We start from the raw sequence: 15694 nt of genomic DNA, 5'->3' as shown, positions 1-15694 counted from the left end.
ATCCTCTGCCATCCTCTTCTGCTTTTGCATTCAATTTTTCCCAGCATTGGAGTCTTTTCCAAAGAGTCAGCTCTTTGCATCAGGTGGCCAAAGTATTGGAGCTTTAGCAGATCCAGTGCCAACTTTTATATATGGTGGATAGTATACATGAAAAACAGAAATGTACTTTAGTTACATTGCTTAACAGACTGTATGCAACAGCAGTAGAAACTGTTTATTTGCTTATTATGACTGTAGCTATAGTTTGATAGTAGCTGGTTTTTGATATACAAGGTCTGAAATCTTATCCTCTATCCTTTCTGATACTTTGAAATATCCTAACAAATCAATAAGGTCTAGGAGCTGCACCCACATCTTTTACTTATCCTAAATATACAGTGATCAAGTTTCCAGACTCATTCATTAGAATTTTATTTTCCTGCATCTATTTGTATAATCATTTATTTGAAGGTATACTAATTAAATCAATCATATGTAGTTAAACATTTAACATATTGCCATGATTATGATAAAACACATAGGCTATAAAATTTGGATAGTTCTAGTAAAATCAGGATAAGATGTACCACACATATGCATACTTGTGTACCGAGCACTGTGCTACGTGCAGTATGGCATATGGATAGAGATGATGCTGGGGAGAAAAGAGTTTGCTGAAGCGAAGTCTCATCCACTGTCAGAAGAACAAAGGAAGCAAGACATCATGACTGATGAGAGTCTTAATCATGGGTTCACTCTGCAGAGCCAGGCAGGAGGAAGACCAGACCCTGAGGTCTCCACTGCCACACAAGCAATAAAGACAGATGCACAGAAGCTGAGATGGACAAGTTCAAGTTCTGATGTGATCATGTGTAACATATAAGAGTGTGCCTGTGTGCATTTCTTTCTTAGTCACTCAGTTGTATCCCACTCTTTGTAACCCCATGGACTGTTGCCTGCCAGACTCCTCTGTCCATGGAATTTCCCAGGCAAGAACACTGGAGTTGGTTGCCATTTCCCCCTTCATGGGATCATCCTGACCCAGGGATCAAACCTGTGTCTCCTGCATTGGCAGGCAGATTCCTTACCACCGAGCCACCAGGGAAGCCCCTGATAAGAGCACTGACTACATTTGCTCATTTCCTGATAGCATGCAGTGTAGATAGGAAATGACATTCTTTTTTAGGTGCCTTAGGAAGCTACAGTTAAAATCTATCTCTTTTTTTTTTATTTTTTTACAGGACTAAAGTCAGAAGGCCTTTATAGAGTCTCCGGGTTCACAGAACACATCGAAGATGTCAAAATGGCATTTGACAGAGGTAGGCTTGCCCTCTGCATGTATGTATGTGTTAGTTGCTCAGTTGTGTCCGGCTGTTCATGGACAGACACCATCAGCATCCTCTGTCCATGGGATTTCCTAGGCAAGAATACTGGAATGGGTAGCTGTTCCCTTCTCCAGGAGATCTTCCCAACCCAGGGACCTAACCCGGGTCTGCTGCATTGCAGGCAAATTCTTTACCTTCTGAGCCAAGGATGCCCCAGACTTGCACTTTATTGAGTGCTAAATGACTTATCCTTAGCATTTTCTCTTTTGGAACCAGTTTTATTCATAATGGAAATGGGGTTTTAGAGCTACTAAGAGCTGTTCATTAGGAAGCCAGGAAATAATGTAATCCATAGTTCTCTCATAGTTCTCTGATTCTCTGGGGAAAGTGTCTTTTAAAAAGTCATGGACAGTTGACCACATGGAGAAGTGAGTTAAAAATACTACTTGAATGATCAAACAGCCTTTGGTGTCATTAAGCTTCTTGACTTTGTTGCCCAACATTTATGATCTGTCACATGGCACCATGGCACATGGCACCTTCTGCATCCTCCATCTCAGATCCCATTGACTCTTCTCCTTCTTCCAGAGATCCAAAGAGGAGAGCATAGGAATGGGGGTACCCCTGGCACTGAACTAGGGGAAGTTTAGGAGGTAACTCCTTTTTTTCTTTATGACTGTGCCATACTGTCCTCCAGGTCATACTCTTGCTTAGGTCAGATATCATGAGCTAACTAGGGAACTTATTAAAAATACAGATCAGCAGGGTCCACCCTGGGAACTCATTCAGGAAGCTGAGTGAGCCTAAGAATCTGTATTTCCTTTGAATGATCCAAATAATTCTGGTACAGCCAGTCAGAGATGGAACCTCTGGCCCACTAGATAGGTCCTCTGCTCTGTAGAGTAGTAGATGAGGTCTTTGATGATCTATCTGCATGCTCATAGCCACAACCTCCTCTCTACAGACTTTGTACCCTAGCAATACTGAAGTACTTCCCACTTCTCTTCATGAACAAGCACCTGGGGTCACCTTGCTCTCCATCTAGAATGTGTTCACAATTCTGCCTGGCAAATACTGAATTGTTTTATCAATCGGATGTCAGCATAAGTCTTCTCGTCTCATGACTTTTCCCTGACCACCCCACATTGACCTAAGAATTCCATTTCCTTTTCCTCTGTCCCACTCCATGTTTCCACATTTCTCCAGCAGAGCTGTCTTCCCATTTCCTTGCAGTTGTTGAGCTTCATGCCCGACTTCCAATCTAACCAGAGTTATTTGAACAAAAGTACCATTGGCCTTCTGTATCTGCAGGTTCCATATTGGTAGATTCAACCAACTGTGGGTCAGAAATATGTTTTTTAATTCCAGAAAGTTTCAAAAAGCAACACTTGAATTTGCCACAAGCTGGCAACTATTTATGTAGCATTAACATTGCATTGTACAAAAAAGATCTTCATGACCCAGATAATCACAATGGTGCGATCACTCACCTAGAGCCAGACATCCTAGAATGTGAAGTCAAGTGGGCCTTAGAAAGCATCACTACGAACAAAGCTAGTGGAGGTGATGGAATTCCAGTTGAGCTATTTCAAATCCTAAAAGATGATGCTGTGAAAGTGCTGCACTCAATATGCCAGCAAATTTGGAAAACTCAGCAGTGGCCACAGGACTGGAAAAGGTCAGTTTTCATTCCAATCCCAAGAAAGGCAATGCCAAAGAATGCTCAAACTACCGCACAATTGCACTCATCTCACACGCTAGTAAAGTAATGCTCAAAATTCTCCAAGCCAGGCTTCAGCAATACGTGAACCATGAACTTCCAGATGTTCAAGCTGGTTTTAGAAAAGGCAGAGGACCAAGAGATCAAATTGCCAATATCTGCTGGATCATCGAAAAAGCAAGAGAGTTCCAGAAAAACATCTATTTCTGCTTTATTGACTATGCCAAAGCCTTCAACTGTGTGGATCACAATAAACTGTGGAAAATTCTGAAAGAGATGGGAGAATACCAGACCACCTGGCCTGCCTCTTGAGAAACCTGTATGCAACTGGACATGGAACAACAGACTGGTTCCAAATAGGAAAAGGAGTACGTCAAGGCTGTATATTGTCACCCTGCTTATTTAACTTATATGCAGAGTACATCATGAGAAACACTGGGCTGGAAGAAGCACAAGCTGGAATCAAGATTGCCAGGAGAAATATCAATAACCTCAGATATGCAGATGACACCACCCTTATGGCAGAAAGTGAAGAGGAACTAAAAAGCCTCTTGATGAAAGTGAAAGAGGAGAGTGAAAAAGTTGACTTAAAGCTCAGCATTCAGAAAATTAAGATCATGGCATCTGGTCCCATCACTTCATGGGAAATAGATGGGGAGACAGTGGAAACAGTGTCAGACTTTATTTCGGGGGGCTCCAAAATCACTGCAGATGGTGATTGCAGCCATGAAATTAAGAGACGCTTACTCCTTGGAAGGAAAGTTATGACCAACCTAGATAGCATATTAAAAAGCAGAGACATTACTTTGCCAACAAAGGTCCGTCTGGTCAAGGCTATGGTTTTTCCAGTGGTCATGTATGGATGTGAGAGTTGGACTGTAAAGGAAGCTGAGCACCGAAAAATTGATGCTTTTGAACTGTGGTGTTGGAGAAGACTCTTGAGAGTCCCTTGGACTGAAAGGAGATCCAACCAGTCCATCCTAAAGGAGATCAGTCCTGGGTGTTCATTGGAAGGACTGATGGTGAAGCTGAAACTCCAGTACTTTGGCCACCTGATGCGAAGAGTTGACTCATTGGAAAAGACCCTGATGCTGGGAGGGATTGGGGGCAGGAGGAGAAGGGGACGACAGAGGATGAGATGGCTGGATGGCATCACCGACTCAATGGGCATGAGTTTGAGTAAACTCAGGGAATTGGTGATGGACAGGGAGTCCTGGCGTGCTGCGATTCATGGGGTAGCAAAGAGTCGGACACGACTGAGCGACTGAACTGAACTGAACATTGCATTAATGTTATTTACATAGCATTTACATTGTATTAGGTATTATACATAATGTAGAGATGATTTAAAGTATACAGGAGAATATACATAAGTTATATGTACATACTAAGCCATTTTATATAAGGGATTTGAGCATCCATGGATTTTGGTACCCATGCGGTGGGGAGTTCCTAGAACCAATCCCCCATGGATACTGAGGGACAAATTTATGTCTTTTCTTAATTCACTAGAGTTTAACAGTGCCTGGCCCATGATAGATTCTCAGTAATTATTTGTTAAATACATAAATAATGTGATCAGATTGCCTATCTGCTACACTCTTACTGTTTTCTATACATTAAGAGCTTTTTAATCCTCACAAACAAATTTGCTGAGATATTTGTTCTTTCTTTCAATTCTCTGTATAAAAGATAATGCTGATAGTCCCTATATGATTGAAAAAATTTTATAGATTGTGACAGTGAAATTGGACTGATATCTACTAATGGTAAAAACAAAAAGTCAAAATATGTCTTCAGAAAGATTGCAAAAAAATAGTAAGAAATATAACATTACCTACACATGAGGGAAGGTTTAAGTTTCCCAGATTAAAGTCTTAGGGATTAAGAAAGGAATAATCAAGTGAAAAGAAACGTTGGTAAGCCTGAAAGAAACATTAAAACCTGAAGATATTCAGCTTATTTTATGTATGTGATCTTTAAATCCAAATCCAAAGAATACTATATGAGATTCTTGATTTTATAATTTCAAATTAGATTGTTATCCTATTATAAGCTTTGTGTCTAGAATATAAATTACTGTGCTAGACTTCTACTTAGCAAATTACCAAGGGCTGGCACCCAAAGAACTATTTTAAGTCTATTTCACTACTTTTTTGGCTGTACTTACCCTCAGACCCAAAATCCCTCTTACCAAACTTCTTTTTGTTACTTTCTGCATCTCCATGTTATTAGATGCCAAAGGAGTCAGCTGAGACTTGTAAGGGAGCATTCGTTGTTGATCTTTTTTTTTTTTTCTTTCTGGGCACGGTTTAACTTGGTGAAATAAGATCCTAATTAGGAATTGGATCATTGATTGTTTTTCAGATGGTGAAAAGGCAGATATATCTGCCAGCATCTATCCAGACATAAACATCATCACTGGAGCCCTTAAACTGTATTTCAGAGACTTACCCATTCCTGTCATCACCTACGATACCTATTCTAAATTTATAGAAGCAGCGAGTAAGTATTGAGAACTAATTTTTTAAGGCACCAAATTTTTAAGTGTGATGCTTTTGACTTCAAGAAAATGAAAACTCAGAACCTGATTAAATTATTGCATGAGGGCTTGCTTTGCCAAGTGAGGGCACAATGGTACAGTTAATAGAAAACCAGACATAGTACACTAGCTGAATGGAACCAGCACTAAGCCAGTTCTACTTGGCTGATGCTGGGTACCAGGCAGTTCTGTCTGTCCCCACTGTTTCTTCTATGCTGGCAACCAGCACAGTCAGACTTACTCTGTTATACGTTGAATGTGAAATGCTTTTCTAGTAAGCAATCAGATATTCTTCAGTGAGGGCTGTATAGATTAACTACTCTCATCTATTCAGCAGAATACCCTTGCTAGTTGATTAAAGTCATACCCTAAGTTAGGGCACATTGATGCTGTTCAAAATCAGTAACAGGCCAAGAAGATACTGTGTCAAGTACTATCCTAGGAACTCTCACCAATATCTCCTTTTTTAACCTTCTCATCTACCTGATGAGGCAAATATTGTAATCCCATTTTACAGAGGAGGTAAACTAAACTTAGAGAGCTGAGCACACAGGTCCAGAAATGGAACATTAGCATTAGTCTTCCATCAGCCCAGAGCTGCTCATTCAGGGTTTGGCACTTGGGTCGTGCCATCAGGTGAGGACCTGTGTGTGTCTGTGTGTGTGTGTTGGGGGTGGGGGGGGTTGCATTACACTTTGTCCAGGACTGTAGTGAGGAAAGGGAGATTCAGCTGCTAGAATGCATGACACAGAAGTCAAGCACACTTTGAGGAAGTTTTTTTAAAAACTATAATCTTTAAAGGTATATGTTGCTAACTATAGTAACAAGATACCTGATGGGGAGACACATGGGCAGACTGCAAATGTGCAGGGTGTACTTTCCAGATGAGCTGTGGCTATACTCCCTGGTAAGAGCATTCTTTCCAGGGATCCACAAGATCCCAGTGGTCTTGTGGGGAAGGTTCTGACAGCAGGTACCCTCTACCCCAGGAGGAATGACCAGGAGAGCTTTCTTTGAATGGCTGCCAATACCTATCAGAGTCCTGAAAACAGAAGCATGCAAGCTTCCTCCCATTGTTAACATGCCTACTATCTACTTCCTAACCTGGACAGCACCCTGGGGTTCACCATGCCAACATTTTGACAAAAAGTACCAACAGTGCAGCCTGAATTGGCTGGCTCACCTGCCAGTACCCTTGTATTATAAAGTGGATTCAGTTATGCCTGCCAAGAAAAGATTTGGTAGACAATTTCAGGAGAAAGCTCCCAAGTGTGGTCCAGTTTAAATTAAAGCTGGTCATAGTTTCTAGCAAATCCAGTGTTCAGAAGATGGGCAGAGCACAGTCTGTGCGTGTGCCACCAGTGAGTATCTACAAGGCTGCAGAGTCCTGGAGGGCAAGGACCACAGGCAGCCTCCTGCCATGCAGCCAGTGGACATTCAATACGTATGTGGCTCCCAGCCTCAAACCCTTTCTGAAATAAGACATGAACAAATGGATCACTTTAAGTGAAATATTATTAGACATCCCCTTCCTCTGTAGCCTGAACAAACCAAACTTCTTATAGTTTCTCTGAAAACTTTAATGTTTCAGCACTGCACTGATATTCATTATGTGTGATCTTCACAGAAATCTCCAATGCGGATGAGAGGCTGGAAGCGGTCCATGAAGTGCTGATGCTGCTTCCTCCTGCCCACTATGAGACCCTCCGATACCTGATGATCCACCTCAAGAAGTAAGCTGACACCTCCTTGGCGCCGCCTCCGCACACTCTACCTACCCTGCGCAACTTGATGCATTAGGAAAAGTGCACAACCTCCCCAACCCACTGAGTGGACAGATCCTCCTTTTAAGTGAATTAGGTTACCTTCTGCAGGCCCCCCCCCCATTGATAACCCTAGACACTCACTCTGTGTCTAGGAGACAGCAGGAGCTGCTCCCCGCACTTTAGATGTGTCCTCTCTCTCAGGTGGGTACGGTTAGGGACCTCATGTTACAGATAATACTTCTGAAGCTTAGGGACATTACACAACTCATGCAGAGAGGTGAGGTAAAGCCAGGATGGAAACCCAGTTTGACCCATAGCCCTTAAACTGTCTTACCCACGTGTCTATGCTGCCCCTGCGTCTGCACCCTCCTTCCACAAAGCCCTGAACTCTGTGTTCTGTCCTTCCTCCTTTTGCTCACCCTAAACCCAGGCTCCTGAGCTGCCTTCTTTCTGGGCAAGCAGATTTCCACCCTGATCTCTTGTTTCATTTGATGTATTAATTATCTGTCGTGTGTGTGTGCTCAGTCATGTCCAAATCTCTGCAACCCCATGGACAGTCCACCAGGCTCCTCTGTCCATAGGATTCTCCAGGCAAGAATACTGGAATGGGCTGTCATTTCCTCCCACTGACTAACAGATTGCCCCCAAACCTAGTGGCTTGAAACTGTAAATGTTTATTATTGCATAGTCTCTGTGGACAGGAAGCCAGGTAGCTTATGCTGCGTGCCTTTGGTTCAAGGTGAGGCTGCAGTCAAACTGACAGTGAGGCTGCAAGGCTCGAGGAGGGAAGCGTCCACTTCCAAGCTCACTCACATGGTCATTGGCAGGATTCAGTTCCTCAGAGGCGACTAGCCTGCAGGTGTCACTTGCTGACTGTTCTCAGAACAAGAACCCTGTTTCCTGTCATATGGATCTTCCCATAGGCAGCTCCCCACATGGCAGCTGGCTTCTCTTACAGCAAGCAAGCAAGGCACCCACAATGGAAGACAGTCTTTCTGTAACCTAATCTCAGAAGTCATACCCCACTATACTACTCTTGCTATTACTCTGTGTGTTGGAAGCAAGTCACTAGGTCAAGCCTATGCTCTACTAGGGCAGCAGTCACCAGCCTTTTTGGCATCAGGGACCAGTTTCGTCGAAGACAAAATTTCCATGGACCAGGGTTTGGGGGATGCATTGGGGATGATTTAAGCAGATTACATTTATTGTGTACTTTATTTCTATTGGTCTTTTCTGATAGCTCAATTGTTAAAGAATCCGCCTGCAATGCAGGAGAGCCCGGTTTGATTCCTGGGTCAGGAAGATCCACTGGAGAAGGGATATAGCTACCCATTCTAGTATTCTTGGACTTCCCTTGTGGCTCAGCTGGTAAAGAAATCCACCTACAATGCAGGAGACTTGGGTTCGATCCCTGGGTTGGGAAGACCCCCTGGAGAAGGGAAAGGCTACCCACTTCAGTATTCTGGCCTGGAGAATTCCATGGACTGTATAGTCCATAGGGTCTCAAAGAGTCGGACACGACCAGGCAACTTTCACTTTCACTTATTTCTATTATTATTATTACATCAGCTCCACCTCAGATCATCAGGCATTATTAGATCCTGGAGGTCAGGGACCCCTGCTCTAGGGGAAGGAGTTACAGAAGGGTATGGATTCCAGAGGACAGAGCTCACTGGGGGCCATCTCAGAGGCTGCCTGCCACAGGGGCTACACACTGGGTTATTTGTGTGAAGGCATGTGAGATAAACAGAGATTGCTGTTTACAGTACACTGGAGTCTCTGGTTCCAGACTCTTTTACCTAAACCACAGATCTCTTCCCTTCACTGTCCTTGTGAGGTCAGTATATTGCTCTTTGAGATGTTGGCAGGATCAGGGTACTTCCATGTGCCTTCCTCTGTGTTTTGGGGGGATACATGGTAGCAGCCCATTTTTGGATAAAATAAACCAAAAAATATCTATACTGACCAATTTACAGATTGATTCAGTAAATGAAAGGAAACAAGTTGATAAAACTATAGAAACACTAATGCATTGAGGTTTTAATTTTTCTACCTTTAAAACATATAAATACTCTTGCTCATATTCAAGGTGATCAGAAATGTAACAGTTATCTTAGAAGAGTCTCATTTTGATTAATTTATTGAATTTAAGAGTACAAGTAAATTTTGGATTAAAAAATAGGCTTGAATGTCAGCCTGCCTTTAAATTAGCTACATGTTATTTCTTTCAGTGTCCAATTGTGATACTTTGAAAGGCAAAGTAAAAAAATGCTGATACATCCCAGTTGAGTCTTAAATGCCAATTATTTAGTATTTTTACTATGGAGGGGTTGCTATCCATCTTATCTGGTCAGGTGTGGTGCCTGACTTGATAGAGAACTATGAGTAGTTTGAAAATGAAGAATATCCTCTTTCTTACCTCCCTCTTAACTTTGCAATGTGAAGGTAATGCAGGCTGAGTTGACCTTTCTAAAACAATGCTGGATGGCTAGTCTTAGGAAGGTCAGTTCAGCTTGCATTATCTTCACATTGCAAAGTTAAGATGACAACCTACTCCAGCATTCTTGCCTGGAGACTCTCATGGACAGAGGAGCCTGCACAGCTATAGTCTATGGGGTTGCAAAGAGTTGGACGTGACTGAAGCAACTTGGCATGCACGCACGCACAGCTAAGCTTAATTAGCTTTAAGAGAATAAACACAAAGGGATAGCTTTCTGTAAAAAACTTAAACATATGTCAATCCGATTTTGCTCTTCTTTGAAGAATGTACTCCCTTTTAGATCTATTATGAACATCCTAAAACCTTAATTCCTTAAAGCAAGAATCTGAGAGATCATAATTTTATTCTACTTAGGAAGGTTTTAAGCCAACTTTGGAGTTTGAACTTCGTGTTTAAAGGCTTTGCAGTTCTTACTTGGGTGTTTTTAAAATAATTTTATTAGACTATAGTTGATTTATGTTTTGTTAGTTTCTGCTGGACAGTAAAGTGAATCAGTTATACATAAGCAAGTATCCACTCTTTTATAGATTCTTTTCCCATATAGGCCATAACAGAGTGCTGAATAGATTTCCCTCTGCTATACAGTAGGTCCTTATTATTTATCTGTTTTATATATAGTACTATGTGTATATCAAGCCCAATCTCCCAGTTTATCCCTCCCTACCCCCATTTCCCCCAGGTAACCATAAATTTTGTTTTCTACATCTGTGACCCTGTTTTGTAAATCAGTTCATTTGTGCTTTAAGATTCCGTATATAAGTGATATCACGTGGTATTTGTCTTTCTCTGTCCGACTTACTCAGTGTGACAACGTCTAGGTCCATCCTTGCTGCTGCAGGCAGCATTATTTCATTCCCTCTTACAGCTGAGTAATATTCCATCAGGATCGCTGGTGGCTCAGATGGTAAAGAATCTGCCTGCAATGCGGAAGACCCAGGTTCAGTCCCTGGGCTGGGAAGATCCCCTGGAGAAGGGAATGGCAACATATACACCTATTCCATTGTGTATATGCACCACATCTCCTTTATCCACTCCTCTGCTGATGGATATCTAGGTTGCTTCCATGTCTTGGCGGTTGTAAATAGTGCTGCAGTGAACGCTGGCATGCATTTATCTTTTCAAATTAGAGTTTTCTTCAGCTATATGCCCAAGAGTGGACTGCTGGGTCATATGGTAGTTCTGTATTTGTTTTTTAACGAACCTCCATACTGTTCTCCACAATGGTTGTACCAATTTACAATCCCATCAATAGTGTAAGAGGATTCCCTTTTCTCCACACCCTCTCCAGCATTTTTTGTTTCTAGATTTTTTGATCATGGCCATTCTGACTGGTGTGAGGTGATACCTCACTGTATTTTTGATTTGCATTTCTCTAATGATTATTGATGAGATGATGGTTTTCAATTCCAATAACAATGACTGCTCCAGACCTCATCCTGTGGGAACTAAAAATAATGTCTAACTGCGTTCCCATTTGGCCACATTCCAGGCATTCTCTTGTCCCGTGACAATGCCTTGACCTTTCTCCTCAGGCAGTAGCCCTGCCAGCAGGCAGGGAATCTAGCCTCAGCTTCCTGGTTTGCCAGCCAATGGACAGCAAGAAGAGGGAAATGAAGACAGTCATATAAGCCTCCAGCATACAGACCTGTAGGGACAGCAAGATGAGGGAAGTGAAGACAGTCATACAAGCCTCCAGCATATAGACCATTAGAAAGCAAGAAGGAGATAAAGACAGTCATACAAACATACAGACAGTGGACAGCAAGAGGGAAATGAAGATAGTTATACAAGCCTCCAGCATATAGACCAGTGGATAGCAAGAAGAGGGAAATGAAGACAGTCATACAGTATCGACTAAATCTGTATGCATTATGGGCCACCTAATAATCTTTACTGCCCCTTCAAGCCAATATTCCCTCAATGAGAGTTCCATGTTTATTTAGTAAGAAAGACTGATTTTATAGTGTTCAAAAGTGTGTCTATATCAGATTCACCTCGTAGTTCACTTCTGTGGGCTGAAGACAATGTTCATAATCTAAAAAATTAATCTGAAAATTCAGTTCAGTTCAGTTGCTCAGTCCTGTCTGACTCTTTGTGACCCCATGGACTGCAGCATGCCAGGCTTCCCTGTCCATCAGCAACTCCCAAGAGCTTGCTCAAACTGAGCAAGGAATGAAAACTGACCTTTTCCAGTCCTATGGCCACTGCTGAGTTTTCCAAATTTACTGGCATATTGAGTGCAACACTTTAAAAGCATCATCTTTTAGGATCTGAAATAGCTCAACTGGAATTCCATCACCTCCACTAGCTTTGTTCATAGTGATGCTTTCTAAGGTCCACTTGACTTTGCATTCCAGGATGTCTGGCTCTAGTCCAGTGATCACACCACCATAGTTTTCTGGGTCATGAAGATCTTTTTTATATGTTCTTCTGTGTATTCTTGCCACCTCTTCTTAATATTTTCTGCTTCTTTAGATTCAAGGGATTAGATATGATAATGAGTGTCTGAAGAACTATGGACGGAGGTTCATGACATTTTACAGCATGCAGTGATCAAGACCATCCCCAAGAAAAAGAAATGCAAAAAGGCAAAATGGTTGTATGAGGAGCCCTTACAAATAGCTGAGAAAACAAGAGAAGCTAAAGGCAAAGGAGAAAAGGAAAGATATAAGAATCTGCATGCAGAGTTCCAAAGAATACCAAGGAGAGATAAGAAAGCCTTCCTTAGTGATCAATGCAAACAAATAGAGGAAAACAATAGAATGGGAAAGACTAGAGATCTCTTCAAGAAAATCCAAAAATTCCCTTTTAAAAAAATACTTCTCTATAATTCCAGTCCTCAATTTTCTTTTGCAAATTCTGAAACCAGAGAAGCTCTCAGGGGCCTATTTCATAATCAGTACACAAATCCACCCTTGAATCTGTATAACGTCTCTCTGTGTATGTTTGTCTTGCAGGGTGACTATGAATGAAAAGGACAATTTAATGAATGCTGAAAATCTGGGGATTGTGTTTGGGCCCACCCTGATGAGACCTCCTGAGGACAGCACCCTCACCACCCTCCATGACATGCGGTACCAAAAGCTGATTGTGCAGATCTTAATAGAAAACGAAGATGTTTTGTTTTAATTCACCAGGTTAATGAATTGAGTGGCCCCAGCCCCATCTAAGTTGATAAGGCTAAAGAAATAAAAACATCTCTTGCACTTGATTTGTTTTCCAAACAAGTGATGGAATTTCCTGGACCACAGTGGATTGCCAGGTTGGCTACTGTGTCTCATAGACACTGGCCCCTCCACGGGAGAACAGCAAGGATGAGGGCGAGAAAAAGTCCTCACTCGGGTCTTTGCCGTGCCTCGTATGTCTGTCTGTTTTGTTGGAAGAGTGATTAATAAATCTTTCTTTAACTTATTAAAAGTAGACCTTTAAACTTCTGTCTTATCAATAATACAAGGGAACTTAATTCATAGAGGTACTTGATACAGTTATACATTTTCCACTTACAAAAAGAAGACAATTCTATATGTTAAATGTTAAATGAAACTTATATTGTAAGATGTATTTTTATTTTAGCTGCAAGAATGTTACTTTATTTTAGCAAATAGAACTCAATGCAGTGCATTGATTATTACCCTGTATACCTTGCCCTGCCTTCTTGCTGTGATCCCTGGAAAAGTTTCCCATGAATGCAGTATTATCTTGACATACCTCTGTCCTTATCAGTGCTTTGCAGTGAAATTTCACCTCCCACCTCTGTCCCTGCTTTTAATAGTTTTTTCTGTTAAGCACTGCCATTTTGCTATTGTGCGGTATATGTTTATAGCAATTGTAGGATGGTCTGTCACATCTACAAATTTTCTTTCCTTAGAAATTTTGTGAAATCCCAAAGTATGTTTCAGAATTGGTCATAGTCCTTCCATATCATGTGTGTACATCACAGAACATGCAGAACGTGGTCCTTTTACATAAAATGATTTGGAAACACTGGTTATATCTAGGCCACGTAAAAAGCACTTTTCCTCTTCATTCCAGGCAAGCACTCTGAATTCATCTGTTAATGGCAAGTTGCATTTTCGCCATATGTCTGTATTTCTGAAAAGTGAACCTGCAGTCATTGTTGATTTTTTCATTTTTGTTTTATAAACAAGCCTATTTTTTAAAGAATGAATAAGTTTGGTTTTTATGAATATGTGTACCTCCTTGATCAAAGTAGCTCTGATGGATAATTTAATATGATTTGATGACTATAGTTCTATCTTATTGGTTCTATTTATCTTATCATGAGCTTTCCACACCAAGATTTCTATATTTTGTAACATAGGTAAAATATTTAAAATGTCAAAAAACTGTAAAGCTAAATTTGTTTTTCTTAAACCTAACTACAATGTCTTTTCCTCTGATTATCTGAGATAATTCATGTTGTTACTCACCAGTCTTGTTTTGGAGTGACCAGAAGAGAATTACTGTGTGTTAAGTGAGCTGAAAGGGGAGAGGGCAGTGCAGTTGTCATTCTGGAAATCCCCAAGGGCCATGTGAAAGGACTTCGCTGGCACTCGGGGGTCGGGATGGTTCTGCTTGGTCCCTGATAGCATTGTTCCTCCCAGCTGTACAGGTTTGTTTGTCGTAGCTTATGTACTTCTTGATACTGTCAAAAATTATTTGGAAATGGTTTTATTTTGTGAAGTGAACAATACTTTGTAATTTATGATAGTGTAAATGGAAGGAAAAAGCATTAAATGTATTAAATTCTCTGTCTATCATTTGGGAAGACATGAAAGAAATTGGTGTTGGGGGCTAGAGGGAAAGAATATTCACAACACTGCTCCCAGATGGATTTTAGGCAATAAAGTTTCTATCATCACCAAAACACAATAAGAAAAGAAAGATCCCACTGAGTCTTCGCCTCTGGTCCCACTCCCTCCTCCAGTTTCCTCCTGCGGAGCCTGCCTGCAATTAAGGTTCCAATACTCTAGCTTCCCTTTCTGTAAGACCCACTGTGTTTATGTCCTTCATTATGTGGTGTTTAGAGCAGATCACCCTAGGATGCATGCAGGAGGGCAGAAAGACTCAAGTTTGAGTAGCAGAAAGTGAAAGTGTTAGTCACTCAGTTGTGTCCAACTCTTTGCAACCCCATGGACTGTAGCCCACCAGGCTCCTCTGTCCATGGGATTCTCCAGGCAAGAATAGTGGAGTGGGTTGCCATTCCCTTCTCCAGGGGATCTCCAGGGATCAAACCTGCTGCTGCTGCTGCTAAGTCGCTTCAGTCATGTCCGACTCTGTGCAACCCCATAGACGGCAGCCCACCAGGCTCCCCCATCCCTGGGATTCTCCAGGCAAGAACACTGGAGTAGGTTGCCATTTCCTTCTCCAAGTCAAACCTGGGTCTTCTGCATTGCAGGCAGGCTCTTTACCACCTGAGCCGCCAAGGACCTGCCTATTATTGGCTGCATATGACCTTGGGAATGAGTTTGCTCCTCTGAAAAACTGGAGAAAATATTCTGATTGAGTTTTAAGAATGATGACTTAGGAGAGGAAAGACTATAACATGAGGTGGAAAAGAAGACACATGAAAGAAAAGGATTTGTCCCAGGTCAAATCCAAGTCCAAGTAATCATAGGGGTATTACTATAACAGGGCTCTCATGTGTAATGAGAGTCACTTGACTCCTTTTCTCGAATGTGATTACAACACTTGATCCCCTCTACCTTGCTTTAGTCTGAAGCCTGCTCACTCATGCCTATCTTCCCCACCATCTGGCAGCTTGACGTGGCTCCTCTTACCTGGCTTGAAATTCCTGCCCTTGGAATAATTCTAGTACTTAGACCTGAAAGGAGGCAGTGTTGTTTCTAGAACCCACTGTTA

The 15694-nt window shown here is 41.7% G+C and overlaps 1 protein-coding gene across 1 annotated transcript in view; it reads left to right on the top strand.

Annotated features, from left to right (window-relative positions):
* The window catches only part of CHN2 (chimerin 2), a 325755-nt gene extending 311168 nt beyond the window's left edge, over window positions 1-14587 (top strand). The window contains exons 10-13 of the mRNA XM_061165454.1: window positions 1221-1298; window positions 5392-5529; window positions 7194-7299; window positions 12790-14587. Coding sequence (XP_061021437.1) covers window positions 1221-1298; window positions 5392-5529; window positions 7194-7299; window positions 12790-12961 — 494 coding nt within the window. The 3' untranslated portion in view covers window positions 12962-14587. The remainder of the gene's footprint in view (window positions 1-1220; window positions 1299-5391; window positions 5530-7193; window positions 7300-12789) is intronic.
* The last annotated feature ends 1107 nt before the right edge of the window (window positions 14588-15694 follow it).

The sequence above is a fragment of the Dama dama genome, chromosome 18 (genome assembly GCF_033118175.1).
Source record: "Dama dama isolate Ldn47 chromosome 18, ASM3311817v1, whole genome shotgun sequence".
NCBI classification, from domain to species: Eukaryota; Metazoa; Chordata; class Mammalia; order Artiodactyla; family Cervidae; genus Dama; species Dama dama.
This window is presented reverse-complemented; position numbering and strand designations above follow the sequence as displayed.